The 24,902-nt window shown below is 43.9% G+C and overlaps 1 protein-coding gene across 1 annotated transcript in view; it reads right to left on the reverse strand.

Moving 5' to 3' along the window:
- The window catches only part of NSUN7 (NOP2/Sun RNA methyltransferase family member 7), a 47,137-nt gene extending 24,083 nt beyond the window's left edge, over window positions 1-23,054 (reverse strand). Inside the window, exons 1-5 of the mRNA XM_065405592.1 lie at window positions 22,757-23,054; window positions 15,321-15,379; window positions 7,985-8,115; window positions 3,653-3,805; window positions 1,971-2,154 (exon numbers count right to left, since the gene is read on the reverse strand). Coding sequence (XP_065261664.1) covers window positions 1,971-2,154; window positions 3,653-3,805; window positions 7,985-8,115; window positions 15,321-15,379; window positions 22,757-23,054 — 825 coding nt within the window. The remainder of the gene's footprint in view (window positions 1-1,970; window positions 2,155-3,652; window positions 3,806-7,984; window positions 8,116-15,320; window positions 15,380-22,756) is intronic.
- Between the last annotated feature and the right edge of the window lie 1,848 nt (window positions 23,055-24,902).

Below are 24,902 nucleotides of genomic sequence, written 5' to 3' on the forward strand. Positions count from 1 at the left end.
CTAAGGCCTTAGGTGCTGTGAAGAGCAAGGAAAAAGTCCCCAACAATCATCTGGTCATGTGGACTTTTATAAAGTGCTTATTGCTATTTCAAACAAAAAAGCTGATTTAGTGTAGGAACAGGATAGCAGCAGAGCTGTTATATAGGGGCCTCACACCATCTGTGTACTATGGTGGGGATCTCTGCACCAGCTTTGAATAGGCTGGCATGGAGGTGATGCTGAGGGCAAGCCAGGGGAAAAGTCACTGGAGTTTCTGAAGCTTCAGTGGCTGGGAACTCCTATGCATGCAGCATGGAGGGGGAGTGGCCGCTATTTCAGCCTAGGGAAGTAACTGCAGTAGAAATGTCAAACATTCAGGTGCCATTATTTATCAACTAGAGAATTTGTTTTCAAAAGTGCTTAAGTGATATAGGAGCTTAAATCCTATTTTCAAAGACAAAAGGTCCTATGTCTCATTTAGATACGGGACTCTTATACTTTTGAAAATTTTACCCATAGTCTCTATTTAAAAAAGTTTTATAATAAAAATCTCAACTCAGACGTCATACTGATTGCATTGGAGCTATCACGTTGAGTCATATTTGCAGTTGAGAATAGTAATACTTTCGGAAGCAACAAGGGCCAGGTTCAAAATCTAGCATTTCCTCTTAACAGTACAAAACAGAACCGGCTCAAGCCCCCACCCAGTATTTTGGGAAAACATACTATCACCCCAGAAACCTCCAAGAGGCAATACTTCCCCATTCGCAAACACTGAGTCTGTGTATAACAAAAGAACTTTTAATAAAAGGGAATGGATCCAAGCATTCATTTGGGACAACACCACACACACATTCAAAAGCATGCAGCCATAAGCAAAAACCTGCCCTCACTGCATGTTGGGCAGTTCTTTGCCTCAGTTTCCCACCTGGCAGTGGGAAAATATGATAAATGAATGTCTCTTTAACACACCACTCCTCTCTCCCTCTGCTACACCCCATTCACAGTTGGCTGTCCTTTGTTAGTGAAGACCCAGAGCTTGTTGAGGTGTTCAGAAAGGAAGGGGGGGGAGCAATGTCTCTATGGTCACTTGGTGCCTCTGCAACTGGCTGTTTGCCACTGCATCCACTGCTTTTCTCTGCTGCTGATCCTGTGCTGCTGCTGCTTTTCTTTGCTGTGCTGGTTCCACGCTGTCACTATTGGACACTCAATGCCACTTCTGCGATACCATGTTCTGAGGTTCTACCACATAACACAGGTCTTTAGTGATTTCACTGGGTAGCAGGGAGCCTCACTGCCAGTACAGCCCTGCATCGTCTTTCCTTTCATCACTGTCCCTAACCCCTAGACCTTCTCAGGGTTTCACCTCCAGTAATCATTGAACAGAAACAATGACTCACACATGAGTCTCATTAGCTCCGCCTTTAAACACTAGAGGGGGGTGGTCAAATGGTGTTTAGGACTTTTTGGACAGAGTACACACCACCAAGTAGGACCACCTGTCCCCACCCCCATCTCTTCCACTGAGATTTGGCATTCCTACCCCCTGCATGGTGAGTAAGGTTCAGTTTAGGGTGACCTCCTCAATCAGGGCAAGCTAATTACAGTTCTGCTGCCCTTTACTTACACAGTAAGGATAACATTTAATTACCTCTGCACTCATTACTGAAATGATCCATAACCCATCACCAGACAAAAGTGATACTTTGGCAAAGCAGCTCCATCATGCTGCATACCTAGGCAGAGTAGGCATGTCTATACAAACACAGTCTGTTCCTGAAGTCTTTTCCCCCAGCTCAGCATCAGGTGTCAGGGGAGAGCTCATTCAGACCCTGCTTACTAGGAAGTTTGCAGAAAGTGCTAGTGCCTGGTTATTTATTTAGTCATAAAAATAATTAAAACCATGCAATGTCTGAACAGACGATAATGCACAACATTAGCTTAGTTTGCAGATCAGATTATGAGACCCACTCCAGACTTATTTTGCTGACCTGTAAGATGAGTTTGTAACCTGTGAAAAGTTCCAAATTAAGTATTTCTTCTTTGAGAGAGGCAGGAAAAACCAGTACATCATGGCAGTGCTTGTCCAGACAATAAGTATAACCTTCAAAATCTGACACAGATTCAACTTTTGTGAATCCCTCTTTTTTCAATTCTTTGTAAATGTCTTCAAGGCTGTTAACATATAACATTCATAACTCATAGTAATCCTGACCACTGAACATACAATGTTAATAACTAAAAATTCACTTGGAACATCTGGATTTTTGCCATAAAAAGTATCATAAAAACAGAACTCAGAGTTAGGATTTGACATTTCATACCAAATTTACTGCTGGTGTAAACAGCTGCAGTTCAGCTGACTACAATGAACTCGCATCCATTTACACCACCAGTGAATTTGTTGCTTATTCTCTGAATCACCCTCTTGAGGAAAGGTAATGCATGAATGAACATTAAGCAATTTGTAATTCATAATACCCAAGGTACAGTCATGCAGGTTAAGTGTCATGCAGAAAAATCTTGCATTTGTTTTAATCTACTATTGTTTATATAGTGCCATAAATTTACACTGTACATCGTAAACAGAGGGCCCAACATGACAATCTTTAGTCAGGTCAACTAACATGTACTCGGGTTGAATACAAGGTGCAGAATCATGTTCAGAGTAAGACACGTTCTCTGCCCTGAAGCTATCCTAAAATAGACAAGACAGAACATTTTAGGTAAGGAAGGTTATGAAGAAATTACTGGTAAGGAAAACAAGATGTGACAATGATGTCAAGTTATCCATCCTATCAGTTCTTTTAGTACTGTAATAAATACTAAAACTAGTATTATTTACTGACATATACATAAAGAAGCATTTAAAGGAACACTGTCAACTAGCAAAACAACTTTTGAAAAATCAATTAAAAGTAGTTCTATGTACTATACGTCACTCCCAGAACCCTCTACCAATTTTTGCGGTTTTAAAATAACATTTCTGGTTTTGGTATTTTTTCTCCACTTTGTTGCTATGTTCAAGACACAAAAACAAATTGGGGAAACTGACTATGCAGGGGAAACAGTATGGATGACTATATGCAAAAGGTACGTCTGTACTACAGCTGGGAGAGTGCTTCTGAGCACATGCAGACAGACATGCTAGCTCTGCTCAAGATAGCATACTAAAAATAGCAGTGTAGTCAGGGTAGCACAGGCAGCAGCTTGGGCTAGCTGCCTGAGTAAAAATCCACGCAGAGCCCCTGAGTACATATTCAGGCACCAACCCTGGCTAGATCTTAATTTTTAGTGCAATAGCTGTAGCAGAGCTAGCACGTCTGACTACCCACACTGGAACGTGGCCTTCCAGCACAGTGCAGATACACTCACGGTGTTGTCCAATTCATCAAGTAAATTGGAAAAAAAACAATAGAAAATATGTTTTTCCTCTAGCATCTTGTCAGTTATAAGTAACACCTAAGATTACTGTATCACTAGTATGTTAAAAAAATGGCAGATGGAAGTGTGATGTTTAGGTCAATTGGGTCTGTTAAATAAACGTTTATTACAAGAAACCCATGCCTTATAAGATAATACTGTACTGTGCAAAATTTTAAAACAAATTCATAGAAGGGCAATATACAATTTAATATGTATATTTCTAAAATGTTAATTTTACAGATCTTACCTGCTTTTTAATGTATTTATCCAAGCATACAAAGGTAAAGCAGAAGCTCTTTGTTCCTGTTTCCGTAGAGTTTCTGGTAGAATATATTCAATTGAAAGAGCATCATGTTTGATTCGACATCTTGCTAGAGCAGCAGCCAATTTGGTCTTAAAACTACAAGTATAAAATGATAGCTTTACCCAGATTAGAAGATTTTAGTTCATTATGATGATGTAACATTTATACTGCAGTAATGCCCAGAGGCCACAATCACGAGTGTGGTCCCATTTTGCAGGACACTGTACAAAAATGTAGTATGAAACAGTCCCTGCCCCAAGGAGCTTGCAGTCTAAGCCAACATGCATAGCTGAGACTATATTATAAAGCATACAACTGACTCAAATTGAGCCATGTCTCACCCCGACCTCCTGAATTTCAGCTTCTATTTTAAAAAAGAAAGGAAGTGTGTAGCTGTTAAGGTGAAAAGGGGAAAACCCTGAAAAACATGATGCACTTGTAACCAAAGGCAATGAAATCTGAATTTCCAAGGAGCCTGAAACAATAGTTTTTAAGAAGTGTTAACTGCCTCATTCATAAATGGTGTGTTAACTCTAATGCCCAATGATGATAATTTAAACATCAGAATTGTTAGCTATTTCATGGCTGATCAAAGCACACAAAAAAGTAGAGGGACTAACATATTGTGAGTGATATTTTGGTGTCACTAGTGGATGGTACTTGGAAGTGTACCAGCATTTCTCCCCACCGTCTGATCTGTGGAACCAAAACACCAGATAGGAGGAATGGAGCCCAGCAGAGCATCTGAGTTCCAAAAAGGGGAGAACCAAACCCAGAGTCCAACAGAACTATGCATGTATCTGAACCTACTCATGTGGGATGGGCGGTTCCAAAGCTTGAGGAACACAGTCTAGCATGTATCATATTTTGAATATCTGCACAATCTACTTTGTGCAGCATCTCATTTGGCCATCTAAACTTGAAACATGGCTCATTGATGAAGCCTGAATTCGTCTTGGCTTATGGGGGTATGTCTACACTACAATTAAAAACACCCATAGTTGCCCTGTGTCAGCTGACTCGAATTCATGAGGCACAGACTACAGAGCTGTTTAACTGCAGTGTAAACGTTCAGGCTCAGGTTGGAGCTTGGGCTCTGGGACCTTACCCCCTGATGGGGTCAGCTCAGCCCAAGCCTGAACATCTACACCACGATTAAACAACCTGGTAGTCCAAGCCCCATGGGCCTGAGTCAGCTGACACAGGCCAGCCGCAGGTGTTTTTAACTGCAGTGTAGAAATACCCTTAAGGGCCTAGTATCCCATACACTATCCAGATGCTGACCCACATGTCCACTATGCCAATCATTGACCATTTGTTAAATCTTCAACCCACCACCTTCACGCTTTCTCCTATGTCACCCTTCATACATAGGAGCTCCTATAAACATTGACCTTTTTCAAAACTCTCCTTAAAACTCTGCAATACCACAATGCCTACAAAAAATAGACAATAATTATGAATCTGGTGTGCTGCAATCACTGCTTTTCATGATAACCAGTTTTGTCTCATTGTTACCATTCTTTTCCACTATTTGTTACATCAACCTGTGGTCTCTTGTCTTATACTTAGTAAGCTCTTTTGACCAGCCGGGACAGATTTTGTTGTATTTGAAGTCTGTGGTGGAGCAGGGAACTGGGTCTCCAGAGTCCCAGGCTAGCACTCTAAACAGTACTTTAGACCATCCTTCTTCCCAATTGTTGGGGTGGCAATAATGAGTTGGAGAAGAAAAATAATACTTTAAACATTCTACTTCTCCAAAGTGCCACACTTCCATTCAGCAGCAGTCAATGGCACTTTCAGCCACTTTTAACCTACCACCTATTGTAAAAGCCAAAACTATATGTTCAGCAGGCTTTTTTAATGGAGATATTGTGTTGAAAGAAAGCGGTAGGGTTACATACATCTTTTCTCAACTTTCAGTATATATGCTAAGTTTTTCTAACCTCTACTGTTGTTTAAGGGTTCTTGGAATATTTGAAGCTTTACTCTCTCTTTCCCATCCCCCAGAAGCCCAAGACTTGAATTTGAATAGTGTTATTCTTCCAAGCTTTATAACCAAACAGCTACTTTCAACTGATATTCTTTCACCAAAAAGAATGTTGAATATTGCATGTTTTTCACCACGGGGGCCCAACAACCATCCTATGCTTCCCATATTGCTAAATGGGAGTGGAGTCCTGATTCGGTGGAAGGAGTTTCAAATATGGAAAAGTGTGACAACCACTGGACTGTTGAATAGCTCCCAATTTAGCTTTTAATCCAGGAGGAATAAGAAACGGTTACTGACCTTTCATAACTGTTGTTGTTCTTCGAGGTGCGCGCCAGATGCACATTTGCCAGAGATTTTTTCCCTCAGTGGTACCCATAGGGCCGGCTCTAGCACCCTCTGGAACCACACGCATATGTGCCGCTATAAGAGACAACGTCAGCCCCCACACACTCTAAGTTCCTTCTTGCCAGTAACTCTGAGAGGGGTAGGAGGGTGGATCATGGAATGGACATGAGCAACACAGACGACACTAGTGTCAGTCCTACATATGCCACTGAGGGAAAAATCTGCAGCAACTGTGCACATGGGGTGCACATTCCTAGCATGGAATGGACATGAGCAAGCACTCGAAGAAGAAATGTAGCTGAAAAGGCCACAGACTGGTGTAGAAAGGGCAGAGGGGTTTCTTGGGGACAGGAAGGGGAAAGATAATCCAGGATATTTTAAAGAGCAAAATCTATTTGACTATATTAATATTATGTAAGTAATTGAGAAAACCTTTTATCTACTATTTTCTTTTGCGCTTTTAGTAGGAACTATTTTTCACAGTGAAAGGATGTTGTACAAATCCTTACAAAATTAATCAGGTGGCTGAAGGCATTCATTTATCTTTTTCAGAAAATTAGAAACAGGAAACTTTTTTATAATGGAAATGCTTCCTCAGTCAGAAGCATAGTATAATTTAGCTCTGAATTTGTGAGGAACATCACAAAATTATATTTGGGCAATCTTTGGCATTTTTGCTTTGTTCACTCAGGCTCATATCCTCACCACATTCTGGCTCACAGGCCCAATAGGCAACAGAACTAGAGTCAAACAGGCTGCTGCATGCATTTTCTAGCATGTCATGTAACTGCTCTGCAGGGGCTCAATCAGCAGCAGTGCAGAAAATGTTTTGGGCATGCTCAGGGGCCTGGCCAACTGATTTGTGAAACATACCCTACATAGAAGCCATACAACAGATGCAATAGCAACTGCAAAATAGTTTTACTATACCTCTGTAATTTAGAAAAGCAGGAAGGAAGATTCCTGATAATTCCCATCCCCAGCCCCTGTACACAAACCCTGGATAATCAGGATTTGAACAGAAAGGAGGATTTAAGCTTACCATTCCTCAGCCATGATGGTCTTTTTGTCTCTAAAGTACTTAGAATATATTTCAACTGGAGCTGGAAGATATAATTTCCAGTTCAAGTAGACATATCCATGCAAGCTCTGACTATGTACCAAGGGTCTTGGACAGGACTGTACTCAGGGCAGCTAGCCCATCCAACTGCTTGTGCCAGTGCAGCTATACTTCTATTTTTAGCATGCTACCGTGATCTTAAATAGCAGAAATTACAAGCCAGAAATTACATCTTCCAGCTCCAGTGCAAAGATACCTTTACTGTCCTCAAGGGGTGCCTGACACAAATCTGTTCAGCAACTCGTCAGGCTGTTCTAAATTCAATAGTGAGACCATATTCTCCCACGAATCCAGTGGCTTTGCTAAGTAAATATACTGCAGAGGGAATGATTTGGCATTACTTTAAATATGAGACTTATCAGATTCTTTGTTCGATGTCTTATGAAAGTACCTCTAAAATAACCTAGAGGAAGTACGGTAGAGCAGAATGCAAGGCTGTTAGGTGTTTTACAGAGATTCCTTGGTTCTTTACCACACCATGCTCATCTTTCTGAATCTGTTTATTGAATGATGGAGTAATGATTTTTCATATTGACTTGGTCTGAGGTTTTCTGGATTTTTCCATCAGATAAGCAACAGAAATAAGGCACTACATTTTTACTTCAAAAGTATTCCATCAGCAGTTTTGACTAAATACAAGTTTAATCTTAACTTTAGGAATCCAGAAGTTTCTCTTTGAAACCAAATCATCTTTAAAGAAGCTCACTATGGCTTGAGATGAAAACAGATGTTTACAATATTTGCAATTTTAAAAACCTATTATAGTTTATAAAAGTCTATATTTATGCCCACTTAGAAAATTACCTATAACATATACCTGTATAGATAACGTTCTACATCTCTCACTTCTGGTATTGATTCCTCTTCATCAGAAATCTGTCGGGTTTGAAACTTTCGATCTTGGAGGTCATACAACATTACAACTATTAAGCTGGTCAATTCATCTGGCTGCAATAGGAAAATAACCATTTAGAGAAATGGAAACAAAACAGGTCCCAATCATACAAAGAGATCCACATCCAGACGCTTACACTCACAGAAGAACTACGTTTTCATTAGGACTACACATAAGAGTCGACGTAGGTGTTTCCTTTAGAGAGATCGCTATGTATTATGGAGACTTATTTTGAATGAAAAATAGGTAGAGACATGATTTTAAGTGCCTACCTTTTCATCAATAAGACAGACTTTTATTAACTATTTTTATTGAAACACCCAAACTTTTAGTTCTCCAAGGTGAAGAAAAAAAATGGTTACATTTCTTTCCTTTAGAGTTTACAATTATAATTTTCCCCTCACCCTCCAACTATATTGTTCTCTTTTGCAGCAGATTGCAGATATATTAGAACAATATTCCTCTTCATCCGACTGGTAACAGAAAAGTTACAGTAGGCAGCTTTAAATGTTAAGTTGTTGGCAAAAGTGTTCAAATTTTCCTGTTCATAAAGATCATTTTAGAAGTAGAATTTGACTGTTGTACAGTCAATAATATTCAAGGTAAGAGAAGCACACAATACCTTTTTAATAGCTTTTCATTTTATTGCATAACATTCAAAGTGTAAGATTTTTTTAAAAAATCAGTATTGATTCAACCACTGCTACCACAGAAAAATTATTTCCATGCTGTCCTCAGCATTCTTATTAGAAATTTTCCACAACTGACACTAATTCAAAATCTTGTTGGAATTAGCAAGGGCATCCAGGACTGAATGAGCATGAATAGATTACTTTCAGCCCTAGGGGTTCTCTCATCAGATAAGAGTTGAGGCTCATTCTCAGGGTAGGGTGGCACTACTGCTGCCAAGCTGTATCTGTTGTATGAACTTCAATCCCCTAAACTATAAATCTAATTCCATTCATGTGCAATACATTCACACATAAGTTAAAGAGGAAGGTAAGAAATGGTATTTTTATATATATAGGTATAAGTATACAAAGTATGTTAACTAGAAAAAAAGGAATTGATCCTCACAATAAACCCATGAATTAGGGAAATATCTTTATTTTACTAATCGGCAGACTGAAGTGCAAAGATATTGAGTAGCAACGGTTTTCCAAACTTGGATATCTGAAGTCAGCCACCTAAAATCCATATTTAGGCACCTACATAAGTGTCCTGACTTTCAAAGGTGCACAGTACTGTAAGATAGGTTTGAAGTCATTAAGTCAATGAGATATGGAGATGCTTACCCCTTATTTAAGTGCCTAAATTTGGCTTTAGGTGATATTATGCTAAAATTTTCAAACCTGGGCACTTAAGTCTCCTGTCTTAACCACAATACTAACTTTGCTCCTTTAAAGTTCAGCTTAATACTGGGTATTAAATAAGCTGAGAACGTGAAGGTTTAGGTTTTGTAAAGTATACAGCTTTTAATACAAAACTGTAGACAAAGTTATTGATAACTTTATGAAATATTATGATAAAAAGCTAACCTCTCCAAGCAGCTTTCATTATTTCTTTGAATATAGATCATGAAATCTTAGAAATATAGGATTGGAATGACCTCAAGAGGTCATCTATTGCATCCCTGCCCGCCCACATGTCACACAAAACCAGGATTAAATATACCCAGACCTAAAAATGCAATGAGGAAAATTTCATCTGGGGGAGAGGGGAGCGGAGAACCATCATTGAGGAGAAGGTTACTCACCTTGTGCACTAACTGAGGTTCTTCTAGATGGTTGTCCCTGTGGGTTCTCCACTTTAGGTGTCTTAGTGCCCTGCACTTGTAATTCTGAGATCTGTAGTATCAGTGCCCAGGTTGGCCGCGCATGTGTAGCACCGCTGTCTTGCACCGCTCCGAGTGTCTACCTAGTGTGCGCAGCCAACCCTCCCCCAGGTTCTTCTCTACCTCCTGAGGATCAGTGTGAAACTCCAAAGTCAGGTAGTGGAGCACCCACAGGGACAACCATCTCGAAGAACCTCTGTTACTGCACAAGTTGAGTAACCTTCTCTTCTTCGAGGAGTGTCCCTGTGGGTGCCCCACTTTAGGTGACTGTTGAGTAGTGCCCCTCAGTGGAGGGGAGGGGCTTCAGAGTTGGTTTATGTACACTGGATAGCACTGAGAGTCCAAACTGAATGTCTACAGTTGATTGTTCTAAAGCATAGTGTTTAGTAAAGGTATGGACTGATGCCCATGTAGCTGCTTTACAAATGTCTGTGATGGGCACATTGTTGAGAAAGGCCACAGTGTCGACATCGCTCTGGTGGAGTGTGTGCAAACTCCGGAGGGAGCAGGCAGATTGTTGTTTTGGTAACACAACTGGATACATGGCGATATCCATTTGGATAGTCTTTGTTTGGATGTAGTTTGACCCTTTGATCGTTCTGTTGTGGAGGTCTTGTGAAGGACATGACTCAGTAATGGGATTGGAGGAAAGGCATACAGCAGTGGAGCATCCCATTTCAGAAGGAAGGCGTCGCCCTGGGAGTTGTGTCCCACTCCGGCCCGAGAGCAGTACTGAAGACACTTGGCATTGTGGGCAGTAGCAGAAAGGTCTACGGTGGGGAATCCCTATTGTTTGAATATGGCTTTGAGGATTTCGGGATCCATCTCCCACTCGTGGGTTTGGGAGAAGTCTCTGATTAGTTGATCTACTGTTGCGTTCTGGCGACCGGGCAAATAGGATGCCAGAATGTCTATGCTGTTGGTGATGCACCATTGCCAGAGATGAACTATTTCTGAACAGAGGGGATATGATCGAGCCCCCCTTGGCAGTTTATATAAAACATGGTTGCTAGATTGTCCATGAGAATCTTTACAGTCTTGTTGTGAATTAGAGGAAGAAAGTGCTGGCAAGCATTTCAGACTGTCCTTAGCTCCAGTAAGTTTATGTGGAGATTGGATTCTGCTAGGGACCAGCGACCCTGGATGGTATTGTCGCGTAAGTGTGCCCCCCAACCCAGGAGGGAAGCGTCTGTGGTGATCGTCACAGATAGAACTTTTTGTAGGAAGGGAACACCTGAGCAGGTGTTGGTAGGGTGTGTCCCTATACGAGCAAGTGCTTTACTCTGCGAGGCATCATGAGATGTCTGTTGAGGGAGTGTCTGTGCAGACTATAGACCGTGAGGAGACAGGCCTGTAAACATCTCATGTGGAGCCTGGCATATTTTACAACAAACGTTGTAGCGCCATGTGCCCCAAAACTTGTAAGCACATTCTGGCGGACGTTTGTGGGCTGCCCCTAACTGTTGTAATTAGATTGGTTAAAGTGAGGAAGCGTTGGGGTAATCTCGCTGTCACCTTGAGATTGCCCCTATAAACTCCAAATGTTGGGTAGGTATCGCAGTGGACTTCTGAAGATTTATTTGTAAGCCCAAGGCCATAAAAAGGGTTATTGTTGTGTAAGTGGCATTGGTTGCTGCCTGTTGCATTGGTGCCTTTAGAAGACAGTCATCTAAACATGGAAAGATCATCACCTTCTGCCTGTGGAGGTGAGCAGTCATGTCGGCAAGAACTTTGGAAAAGACCCTTGGGGCGGTGAAAAGGCGAAAGGAAGCACTCTTTATTGGAAATGTTGTTTCCCTAGGGTGAAGTGCAGGAATCGTCTGTGTGCCAGATGGATGGTAATATGAAAGTAAGTGTCTTGTAGGTCGAGGGCCGAGAGTCAATCTCCTTTCTCCAATGTCAGAATTATTGTGGATAGAGTCACCATTTTGAAATGTTGTGTTTTCATGAACTTGTTGAGTTTCCATAAATCCATTATGGGCCTCCACTCTCCCCAATTTTTTTCTGAGTGAGAAAATAATAGAAATAAAATCTTCTCCCGCCCTGTGTTGAACTGGTACAGGTTCCGCAGCACCTAACTGTAGATGGTTTATTTCCTGTTGTAACATGTGCTTGTGAGAGGGGTCCCTGAGGAGGGACGGGGAAGAGGAATGGATAGGTGGAATAGAAATAAAGGGGATGGAGTAACCCTGCTGGATAATTTCCAGAACCCATTTGTCTGTAGTGATGGTCTTCCAGACTGGGTAATATGGTGACAAAATGTAAATCCCGAATTAGGGAATGTGAGGTTCTCGTGTCCTCGACCAACACTCAAAATGTTTGCCTGGAAGTAGATGGTTGAGACATGGACGGATGATCTTGGGGCTGCCGGTGTCTAGACTGACGTTGTTTGCGGCACTGGTCACAGTGTCATTGGGGTTGAGTGTATTCAGGGCCGGCTCTGGCTTTTTTGCCGCCCCAGGCAAAAAAGCCTCCGGCTGCCCCCCCCCCCCCCCGCGGGGGCGGAGCCCGGGGGGGGCGGCGAGCCCCGGCGGGGGCTCCGCTCTCCCCCCAGCGGCCGGGGGCAGGGCACCGGGGGGGGGGAGGGCGGCCGGAGCCCTGGGAGGAGGGCAGCGAGCCCCGGCGGGGGCTCGGCTCCCCCCCCCCGGCGGCCAGAGCGCCGGGGGCAGGGCGGCGAGCCCCGGCGGGGGCTCCGCTCTCCCCCCGGCGGCCGGGGGGAGGGCGCCGGAGCCCTGGGAGGAGGGCAGCGAGCCCCAGCGGGGGCTCGGCTCCCCCCCCCCCGCGGCCAGAGCGCCGGGGGCAGGGCGGCGAGCCCCGGCGGGGGCAGGGCGGCGAGCCCCGGCGGGGGCTCGGCTCTCCCCCCGGCGGCCGGGGGGAGGGCGCTGGAGGGGAGGACGGCCGGAGCCCTGGGAGGAGGGCGGCGAGCCCCGGCGGGGGCTCGGCTCTCCCCCCCCCCGGCGGCCAGAGCGCCGGGGGCAGGGCGGCGAGAGGGCGGCGAGCCCCGGCTGGGGCTCGGCTCTCCCCCCGGCGGCCAGAGCGCAGGGCGGCGAGCCCCGGCAGCCGGGGGAGGGCGGCCAGAGCGCCGGGGGGAGGGCGGTGAGCCCGGCTGTGGCCCCGCTCTCCCCGGCTGCCTGAGCGCCGCGCCGCCCCCCTCCAGGTGCCGCCCCAAGCACCAGCTTGGTTGCCTGGTGCCTGGAGCCGGCCCTGAGTGTATTGGCCAGTGCGGAATCGTGGGTTGTAAAATCTGCCCTGTTTCTTTTTATTTGGAGGGACAAATTCCAAGTTTCTTCAAGGTCGCCTGTGAGTCCTTCAAGATGTGCAAGGACGCATTGGTGTTGTCCGCAAACAGTTTTTGGCTTTCAAAAGGTAAGTCCTCGATTGTGGCTTGAACTTCCCTCGGAAACCCGGACAGATCATAGAATCATAGACTTTAAGGTCAGAAGGGACTATTATGATCACCTAGTCTGACCTCCTGCACAATGCAGGCCACAGAATCTCACCCACCCACTCCTGTATCAAACCTGTGTCTGAGCCATTGAAGTCCTCAAATCATGGTTTAAAGACTTCAAGGTGCAGAGAAACTTCCAGCAAGTGACCCGTGCCCCACGCTGTAGAGGAAGGCGAAAAACCCTCAGGGCTTCTGCCAATCTGCCCTGGAGGAAAATTCCTTCCCGACCCCAAATATGGCGATCAGCTAAATCCTGAGCATGTGGGCAAGACTCACCAGCCAGATACCCGGGAAAGAATTCTCTGTAGTAACTCAGATCCCACCCCATCTAACATCCCATCACAAGCCATTGGGCATATTTACCGCTAGTAGTCAAAGACGAATTAATTGCCAAAATTAGGCTATCCCATTATACCATCCCCTCCATAAACTTATCAAGCTTAGTCTTGAAGCCAGAGATGTAGCCAGGAAGCACAATGCCTAACAACAGATGTAGCAATCAAATATGTCTGCAGAATTGAGAGAAGCCTGGAGGGCCATTCTGGCGATGAGGGAACCCTCCGCGATGGCTTCAAGATTGAGCTTGATCAATTTTTGGAGGGGACAGTATGATGAGACTGCATGTGGCCCATCTGTGACTGCTAATAGCAAATATCCCCAACGGCCAGCGACGGGATTCTAGAGGGGGAGGGATTGAGTTACTGCAGTGAATTCTTTCCCAGGTGTCTCTCTGGTGAATCTTGCCAACACGCTCAGGGTCCAGATGATCATCATATTTGGGGTCAGGAAGGAATTTCCCCCCAGGGCAGATTGGCATAGACCCTGGGGTACGGGGGGTTCGTCTTTCTCTGCAGCATGGGGTACAGGTTACTTGTAGGTTTCAACTGGAGTAAATGGTGAATTCTCTAACTTGAAGTCTTCAGTAACTCAGCCAGAGGTTATGGATCTATTACAGGGGTCGGTGGGTGATGTTTTCTGGCCTGCAACATGGAGGAGGTCAGACATGATGATTATGATGGTCCTTTCAGGCCTTTAAGTCTATGAGGGCTAAAGGAGACTTTTAGCCACCCTCCTGGTCCTGGGCTGCTTTGGGGACTGGAGAAGCTCCTGAAGTAACAGACAGCCCTGGTGGCCTGTGTAAGTCACAGCAGCCTCCTCAGGCTGCCATATGGGCTGCCGCACTGTTGAAATCTCTGCAGCACTGCATGCTGCAGCCACACCTTACATACGCTGCTCCGGCCCTACACATCACAGCTTGAGTTGGGGTGCACCAAAGACAGCCTATGGCTGGCTTCCGCTGTCCTCTGTGCTCCAGGGAAATCCTCCCCTGGTTAAATACAGGATTTTATGGCCTCTTTAAATTGCTCTGCCCTTATATTTTGCAAAAAGAGGCCACAACAAGGATGGAAATGTCACCCTGAGTCCTCATCTCTAAATATTGCCTTTCCAGAAAAGGGTTGAACTTGACTGAAGTAACAACATGAGGGAAGTTTCTGCTGAGCCTCCCCCTTCTTGAGGAGAAAACAGAAGACTCCAGAATTTCTTTAGCTGTCAAAATTTCCACGCCACGAGTGCTACTAAATTAATTCAAAATTAAGAGTATAATAAGCTTTAGAACATTTTCAAACTTCTTAGTTTAAGTATTCCCTTTAACATTCTGGCTATTCAAAGTTGTCAACCCCTTACAAAGCATGCCTACAAATGGCAAGCATAAACGGCTGAATCTTCAGTATGAGTAGGTTCCTTTGTACAACTATTTTTCTGTTGTATGCATTTATAATTCCCCTCTCCTCTCCCTCTCCCCACAGCTGAAAATTTAGCCCGGCGATTTAACAGGTCTAAATTGTATGAAGCTTCAAAAGGTAAAATAAGATTTAAAAGTACTTCAGTATCCTTCAGAATGAAAAAGATGCTAGATACATATAATAATGAACTGCACTATAAAGTAGCTTACTTTCTAACAGAAAGTTACTTACTATTGACTGACATGGGTAAAAACAGCTATCTAACAATATATTTTCAAGTAGATCTTGATCTGCAAGAGAAGAAAATACTGGTTAAATACATTTGTACAATACTGTAAAGTTTGTAGTGTAAGTCAATAAAATTCATAACCAAGGCAAAGATTGAAAAATAAATTAATAGTTTAAAGACATAGTAAATTGTTAAAATCTTCTGATATTGCTTAAAGTACTAATTTAACTGCAAAAAGTAAAATATCAAGGTAGCTGAATTCAGATCTGCCATTCATGTCAGAGTATTATAAGTTCAGTGCAAAACATTTTAAAATGTACATTAGGTTTCTTAAATGCTTAAATTTATAAATATATGAAAGTTACATAGGTGTCTTGATCCCTCAAGTATTTCAATATAGCTATTTCTACTTTATAGACTTCCCAATAGTGGCTCCTTAAGGCAAAGATGCCTGTCTGCCATATACACTATTAGTTATAGAAGTGGGGATGGCTTAAGTTCTCTCCCCCTTCTGGAGACATAGGGTGAAATCCTGGCCCCACTGAAGTCAATGGCAAAATTGACATAATTGGCAACAATGGGGCCAGAATTTCACTCATCTTCTGAGGAACCCTGGAAATGAGAATGGTAGATGACATTCCCAGCTCTAGGACACAGCATTCACTAATGCTGCTTCAGACTTTTTTCTTTCAGAGCACTTCCAAGGATTTTCTTCTGAAGAAAATAGGTTAATATTACTGCACTGTACCTGCATATTACTTTAAAAAAAAAAAACCACACACCTGCCATGGAGAGAATACTTTTCTTGGTACCTTTGACTCAACTAAATCCACAATAGTATTTAGTTATGGAATGGTATGCATGACTATTAAAGACTTCTATGCCCAGAAAGGAGAGGCAGCATAAAACAGTGCCCATACTTGTTCAAATGTGTCGCTACTGCAAGGTTGTTTGACATCACTAAGTGGTTTCAGACAGCTTTGCCCACTGTTGCACTTGCCCTCATCAGGAAAGCAAATGAAAGGACAAGAAAGCCCTGCCTCCTGCTGCTAGATCTATGAACCTCACTTCACACTGGGAAAATTGCTGCACTTGCTAATTTACAATGAAGTAGACTGTTCAGTTCTGGCACCCTTACATTAAGTAATACTTTATTAAAGGATTCTGTTCATACTGTGCCATGATTCATTTATTCACTCTTAAATAACAGGTGCACAGTTGGAAGATTAAAAAGACCTCCTAATTTCTGCTGACACCCCACCGTTTTTCTTCTATGGAGGTATATTTTTGGGGTGGTGGCAAGGAGAGAAGAGGAAGAGAAGACATTCTCCAAGATATAGTAGTATTCTTAGCTAGTGAGAAGACTATCCAGTCTAGTTTGGAAGCATAAAATGATTCAGCTAAATTGCACTCTCAATATATAAGGGCATGCAGTGACAGATGTCTCAGGAGACAAGTACTCAAGATAATACATTTACTTTAAACATATCAAATAAAAAAAAATATCCACCCAAATGCAACCTGTGTCTCGTAACCCACCATAACCAAAAAGTGAGGAGAATTACTGCTGGGGGATTAAATAATTAATGAGCCATGCATATTTTAAATTTTTTGCGCAGAAAAAAAGCTTCTGCCAAAAAATTGCTACAGTTCCATCTTTTGCCCACCAGAGGGCGCTGTGGCAATAGAACACAGCAGCAGCTCCCAGTCAACTAGGAAAGAGAAAGAGCCTGCCTTCTTCACAGGAGATGCAAGGTCAGGAGATGGAGGCTCATAAGGGCTAGTGGGGGAGGACAGACTGGTGCAGGGACTGAATGGGATTGGAGGCGCAGGGCCACAGGGGGAGGGAGGTGCATGGTCACATGGTGATGGGGGAGGGGGTGCAGAGCTACATAGGGACAGGGGGTGGCTGAGTGGGGGCACAGAGACACATGGGGACAAGGGGAGGGGTTGCAAGGCCACATAGACTCATAGACTCATAGACTTTAAGGTCAGAAGGGACCAATATGGTCATCTAGTCTGACCTCCCGCATGATGCAGGCCACAAAAGCTGACTCACCCACAACAGAATCTTCCAGCCTGCGACCCCTGCCCTATGCTGCGGAGGAAGGCGAAAAACCTCCAGGGCCTCTGCCAATCTACCCTGGAGGAAAATTCCTTCCCGACCCCAAATATGGCGATCAGCAGAACCCCGAGCATACAGGCAAGATTCTACAGCCGGACCCTCATTTTACCCGCGATGGCCCGTTAATGCCTAATTGACTAAAATCACATTATCCCATCAAACCATTCCCTCCATAAACTTATCAAGCCTAATCTTGAAGCCAGAGAGGTCCTTCGCCCCCACCGTTTCCCTCGGAAGGCTGTTCCAAAATTTTACCCCTCTGACGGTTAGAAACCTTCGTCTAATTTCAAGCCTAAACTTCCCCACGGCCAGTTTATATCCATTCGTTCTCGTATCCACATTACTACTAAACTGAAATAATTCCTCTCCCTCCTTGGTATTAATCCCTCTGATATATTTAAAGAGAGCAATCATATCCCCCCTCAGCCTTCTTTTGGTTAGGCTAAACAAACCGAGCTCCTCGAGTCTCCTTTCATAGGAAAGGTTTTCCATTCCTCGGATCATCCTAGTGGCCCTTCTCTGTACCCGTTCCAGTTTGAGTTCATCCTTTTTAAACATAGGAGACCAGAACTGCACACAGTACTCCAAATGAGGTCTCACCAGCGCCTTGTATAACGGAAGCAGCACCTCCCTGTCCCTACTAGAAATACCTCGCCTAACGCATCCCAAGATCGCATTAGCTTTTTTCACAGCCACGTCACATTGCCGACTCATAGTCATCCTGCGATCAACCAGGACTCCGAGGTCCTTCTCCTCCTCCGTCACTTCCAACCTATGCGTCCCTAACTTATAACTAAAATTCTTGTTAGTCATCCCTAAATGCATCACCTTACACTTCCCACTATTAAATCTCATCCTATTATTGTTACTCCAATTTACAAGGTCATCCAAGTCTCCCTGCAAAATATCCCGATCCTTCTCCGAATTGGCAATACCTCCCAACTTTGTGTCATCCGCAAACTTTATCAGCCCACTCCTACATTTGGTTCCGAGGTCAGTAACGAATAGATTAAATAAAATCGGACCCAAAACCGAACCTTGAGGAACCCCACTGGTGACCTCCCTCCAACCCGACAGTTCCCCTTTCAGTACTACCCGCTGCAGTCTCCCCTTTAACCAGTTCTTTATCCACCTCTGGATTTTCATATCGATCCCCATCTTTTCTAATTTAACCAGTAATTCCTCGTGCGGCACAGTATCAAACGCTTTACTAAAATCTAGGTAAATTAGATCCACCGCATTTCCTTTATCTATCATGGTGATGGGGGGAGTGGGTGTCTGAATGGGGGTGGAGGGACACATGTGGAGAGGGGGTGCAAGGACACACGGGGATGCAGGAACACAAGGGAACAGGGGCAGATGTGCCTGACTGAATGGGAGAGGCTAGGGGTCAGCCAGGGTCTGCATGGGGGAAGCTCTCTAACAATCCCTCCCCGCCCCCCAAATAAATTTGTTCCATACTTTTCCCACCCATATCCAACAACCCTCCAAGTTCACACCCAGGCTCCTTCCCAGCAATTTACTTCCCTCTCCCTCAGCTCCTCCATTACCCCTAACTCCCCCAAGCCTTTGCACTGCTTCTAAGGGGTGCAGGAAATACGGTTCTGTATTGTAGTTTAAATGAATTATTACTCAGAGTTCTGTATTAATATGCATAGTTAGAAATCTATTTGTCAAAGAACATTTCCTGAATCTTTTTTGTTGTTTGTATTAGATATACTTGCTCACAGGTATTTTGAAATAAATGACCAAAAATAATTGAAACTGGTGTGATTATATTGTGTTATTTTGACAAATAAAATTGGAGAATTTTAAAATATTGTGCTCAGAATTTTTAAATTTTTGGTGCAGAATTCCCCCAGGAGTATAAGAATGGTTTAGAGCCACTGTTTGTTTTGATGAATACCCTTCCCTTGGTTTCAGTAGCAAAGGGACAAGATGAGGTGTAATTATTTTCTCATCTCATAGATAATGCTGCGAGTCTGTCACAAAGGTCACAGATTCCGTGACTTTCCCTGACCTCCGTGACTTTTGCAGAGTCTGGTGCTGGCTCACGGTTTGGGTGTACGGGAGGGGGCTCAGGATTAGGGGCAGAGGTTGGGGGCTGCAGGGGGTGCTTACTTTGGGGTGGGGAGCTCCTGGTTCCCACTGGCATGGCCCCCTGCAGCTCCTAGGTGGCTGAGGGGTCTTCATGCTGCCAGCGCCCGCAGGCCCCGCCCCCACAGCTCTCATTGGCGGTGGTTCCCGGCCAATGGGAGCTGCGGCAGCTGGCACTTGCGGCGGGAGCAGCGGAGTCCTGCCCTGGCCCCTGCCTCCGCCGCCTAGGAGCTGCAGGGAAGCAGAGCCGGGTAGGAAGCCCTGCCAGCCCCGCCAAACCCCCACACCCATACCAGCCGCTCACCATGGCAGGTAGGTCTCGAATTAATCTGTTTTATGATTTAAATATTAAGCACTTCAGTAAGTAAGTCATCAATCCTTTTGCTTTTGTTTGGCTTCTTCTTCAGGGCCAAAGGCATCTGGTGTCAGATTTGCTACTTTAATTTTTTGCGGTTTCAGTGAAAGGTTGGTGGCTAAGTCTCTTCCTTCCATGACTTAATCTGCTTGCTACTCTCCTCCACTGAAATGACTGCAGTTCAGACCTCTGACTCACAAATTAGGACTAGCAGACATCTACTCATTGCAGAAAACAGCACACTATCTTTGGCTTGCATGCTGGTTTGGGCAGAAGTATTGTGCCCAACGCAGGCACAACATAGCTGACAGCACTGCTATAGCACATGCACAAATGACTTCAGCTCCATCCTTTTAAAGGGCATTGCTTGTCTGGGCCAGCCAAGCTCTGCTAACCATGCCCACTCCATTAACACCCATGCAATGCAAATCTCAATTTAACCCTTGGTTATACATAAGGCAGTGAAGAACAATTCAGTTTTCTGAATTTTTCAGGAAGCAATTTCCATTGTTAATAATTGTTTGTTCCTATCTTGAGTGTGCTTAATTTCACATTTAGTGCACAAGACTTTTGAGAAGAAGATTGCCAGAAGATAGCCTTAAGATTTTCTCAACTATACTATATTTTGTGTTCATTGCATTTTCTGGTGCTCTGTTCCCCTCACCACTAAGAATTATTTTTGTTCCTACATTAGAAGCAACACTGTATCACCAAGAATAGAGAGTAACAGTTTCTTAGCCTTTAGATTCAGAGCTGGATGAAAGATGCCTATGCTACATCTTTCAGATGAAAAGGTCACAATAGCAGCAGGGAGAAGGAATGCACTTTTATTTCTTCTCCTCAAATTTCTATTGTTTAGCTACTATATCCTCTGAATTTTACCCAATGAAAGTTTCTTAGCATTTGGTCAGGAACAATTACTCTTTTCTATTTGATCCAGGGAAACCTGATGTCACCACATATTTTAGGTAGTCCCCATGGATACTAAATGGTTTCTCATTTTTTATTCTGACTCACTTTTGTGATGCAGTCATACTGAACTAAATCCTGCAAAGTGCTGAGCCTGCCACCATCTACTGTTAAAATCCCACAAAAGATGCCAGTGCTCAGTGTCTCTCCCTCATGAGTCTATTTTTGGAGTGAGTACAGACACAAAATGTAACTCTTTGTCCTTGAAATGGCCAAAAGGTAGGTGTTTCAGTGGACTAGCATGACAAGATGGATCAGGTAATATCTTTTACTGGACCAACTTCTGTAGGTCATTTGTTCAGCCTCTAAAGTTTCTAAAGAGAAATGCCATGTTTGCCAGTTCAGCCACTGTTAATTTTTTCCTCTTTTCTACTCAGTTTTCTTTTGGAAAGATTTCTCTTTCTTGGAGTCTAGTTATCTGGGACTTCTGCATTTTTGTTTTTTCAGTCACAAAAAAGGAGTGAAATTACATGTGAAAGTACAACTAGAGGACACAGCAGAAATGTCAGCTGTAAACTGGGAAGTTACTGCTACAAGCCAGCAAACACTGAACAAAACTAGTTGACACTATTTACAAGTGGCCAAACAATATGAATACTTGAACTCCATTTTGGTGAGGATGCAGTGTTAATTTATTCTTATGTTTAAGAGACTGTCCATTTTATTTTATTTTCCCTCTTACTGACAGGGTGGTTTTGGAGGATTCCTCTAAAGAAACATTCAAAGGTCTATTTTTCAGCCTCTATTTTTTAATGCACATTAATTTGATGTAGTGTATTTCAAACTGATAGTTTCTTTAAGCTATTGTCTGTTCTTGGGGGTTGGGTGGGGGGCTTGTTACCTTGCATATCTAGGAGCATAAGGTAGCAAAACTAGCGAGATCTTGAGCAAGGAGCAGTAGCAATTGCTCAGTCAGGTGCCCCTCCCAGAGACTTGCTGGTGGTCTACAGGTAATCTGGCACTAGTCTAGAGCAGTTCTTCACAGAGCTAGCCAATCAACCTGATATGACCCTGTCATCAAGATAAGGAATGTACCCTACTACACTGTTGGATAAGGTTTGGCATATAGTAGCCAGCTGTGTTCTCACAGGGCTAGGTAGGGAAGAAGGCAGTGTGGAGACAAAGGCTATCTGTGGTCCTGGCCTCCACTCAGTCCCCCCTTCATCCTAGCGCCGCATATTTTGAAGGTCAAATCTCATGCTACTCCCCAGGAGCCAAATCCCGCCCCTTCCTACCACATGGAAGAACCCATAAATCAACTTCTCAGTTCAAAATCAGTGGCCCTATTCCCATGAAGGAATAACAGACGAGGGGAAGAATCAGATTCTTAATTTGGATGATTGATTGTTAATAATGGTCAATTTTGCATGTTCAGTTTGTAGGGGGAGTAAAAATTTATTTATTTATTTATTGCTGCAATGGACAGAATTCTCACTTTTTCCTTTACAGGAAACTGGACCAAAAACTTAAATAATGAAAACTAAGTACTTTGTTTTACATTATCTTGCTTTGTAACAAGAATTTGTACAGTATTCACAAACAGTTTAACAGATTAAAAAAAAAGGGTTTCCTCCAAAGCACTTGGACATGGCTGATCAAATATACACATTGGCGCTCTCATAAATACGGCTGCCCACCTTGCTTCCCAATACACTGTCTATGACCAGCCATCAATTTCAACAGTCCTGGGTTGCTAGTTAATTTAAAACTAATCTCCAAGTAAAGTAATCCCAGATTCACAGGCTAGCACCCTAGCTACTGAACCATCCTTCCTGCCCATCAATAAACGTGATCATACCGATATACATAACCTAAATACTTCATGTAGTTTTTGTATATTTTCTGCACTGCATCATTTCTGCTAGCGATATAGGGAAAGAGTTTCTACTTACATTTCAGAGCACTAAACGCCAGTTCATAGGATGAGCGCTGGGAACATTCATCTTTAAAATCTGGTAGGGATGGCACTAGTTCATTACCATACCTTACCAATATTTTATCCTGAGGCTTTTCATTACGAATGCCTTGAAAAATTTTAGCTGCATTTATGTATACAGAGTCTTGATAGCCATTGTTCTCAATCAGACTTGTTGTACTCTTTTCAACAGGCTCTCTCTCATTTGAAATTGCCATTTCCCTGAAATTTGAAATGTCACCTGACAACATCAAGTTACTTTTGGAACTTGGCATTCTTTCCCTGTTGCTTTGTCAGCACAATCAAATTTGACAAATCAGAATCCCAGTCTCTGCAAAAACAAGAAAAATTTGTATTAAAATTAAGTTAAAAATCAGTTTTCAGTTTCATTAAAGTGTTTCTCTTCATTTTTATGGTTTTTAATGGAAATGCTTAAAATTTTCTGATCTAGGCGCCAATTCTGTGCTTAACTTTGACATATACTCAACTTTATCCAATGTGAAAGTCAAAATGTTATTTCATTATTTTAAAAAAATACAAGTTACTTTTATAAATATATAAATGCAGACGAATTACCTTATAATAACCATGGTTCTTTGAAATATGTTGTCCACGTGGATTCTTCCCTCATTCCTTGCTTCTACAGAGTCCTAATCCTGTGAAATTCTGTATTGGTGAAGGAATTGAGAGATGGCTGGGCCCGCTCCATCCTTCGCATCCTGGGATAGGGGTGTGCAAGAACACTCAGGGAGTAGGTGTGGTCCCTATGGACACTGGTAGCTAAAACTGATCTTGTGCAGCTGTCGCTCATGCACACCCAAGATCTGTTTTAGCTAGCAGTTTCCATAGGGACCACACCTGCACGATAAGGATATGTCTACACAGCAATGTAAGCCCTGGCCTAACCCCGCTTGCATCCACACACCAATTGTGTTAACCTAGGGTTTGAATCTAGGGTCCCAAGACACTGCAGGGTCCAAACCCTTGTTAAGCTGGGACCTAGGATCTGAGCCCTATTGCTTTCCTGTGTGCATGCAGCCCTGGCTTCACTCAGGTCCCAGAAGTTCTCCATATGTATTTCAGAGTTTCTGGGGGCAACTTCCTTAATCCTCCCTATGTCGACAATCTATGATACAGTCAATGGGAAGCTACACCTCCCCTTTGCAAATGGGAGCAGCTCATAGCATGCTTACAGACCCATGTTTAGCAGACAATCAGAGAGCCTGCAGGGTTTTCAATTGAGAAGGGTCTTCAATCAGAAGCTTTTTGCAAAGAGAGCTACTTCCTGGTCACAAGAGCGCAGCCAGATTTTAGTGCACGCTGCTTGGGTGCCCCTGCACACACAGACCCAGGGAAGGGGCAGAAAGTGGAGCAGGGATTAAGTAACTGCCCTGCAGGTATCGAGAGCAGCAGCGCTCCCAGCTCAGCACAGCTGGGGAAAGATGACCCCCAATACCCCAGCTTCTCCTCCTCCTTGCAGGGGCACTCCCGCCATCCCCACTCTGCTCATTGGCTCCCCCTGCCCTCCCTAGGGCTGCATGCGCAGGGGGACCCAGGTAGCATGCACTGTCTGGGCAGCGAGTGGGAGCCAGCCCCAAAACCTCCATGCAGCCTCCTACAGCATTGGCTCCAGCTCCTCTTCACTGAGCACTGAGCTTGCCCAGAGCAGAGAGCAAAGCAACAGGAGGGAGGCGACCCCCAACATCCTGGCAGCCGGGAGCCGTTCCTCTCCCAGCTGTGCTGAGCCAGGAGCTCTGCCGCTTCCCCTCCCTACAGGGCAACCGCTTGTTCTTGCTCCGTTTTCTGCCCCATGCTCCTGGAGCTCCCCACCCTTCCTGGGGCTGCATGTACACAGGCAGCCAGGCAGCGTGCACTGTGAGGGCAGTGAGTGGGAGCCAGCCTTAAAGCTTCCCCACAGCCTCCCAGGTATCCCTTATTCCTATACACAGTTGAGCTCAGAAGAAGCCCTATTCAATCACTTTAATAGAGAGAGACAGGCTGCTTTTCAGTTCATTTCTCTAGTCCAACAGTTATTCTTAGTCCTATTATTTGACTTCCTATAACACCTTTGAGGACTATCTTATATGTCTGAATTAAGTATTTTCAAGTTTACTGGGGGGAAA

The sequence above is a fragment of the Emys orbicularis genome, chromosome 5 (assembly GCF_028017835.1).
Source record: "Emys orbicularis isolate rEmyOrb1 chromosome 5, rEmyOrb1.hap1, whole genome shotgun sequence".
NCBI lineage: Eukaryota > Metazoa > Chordata > Testudines > Emydidae > Emys > Emys orbicularis.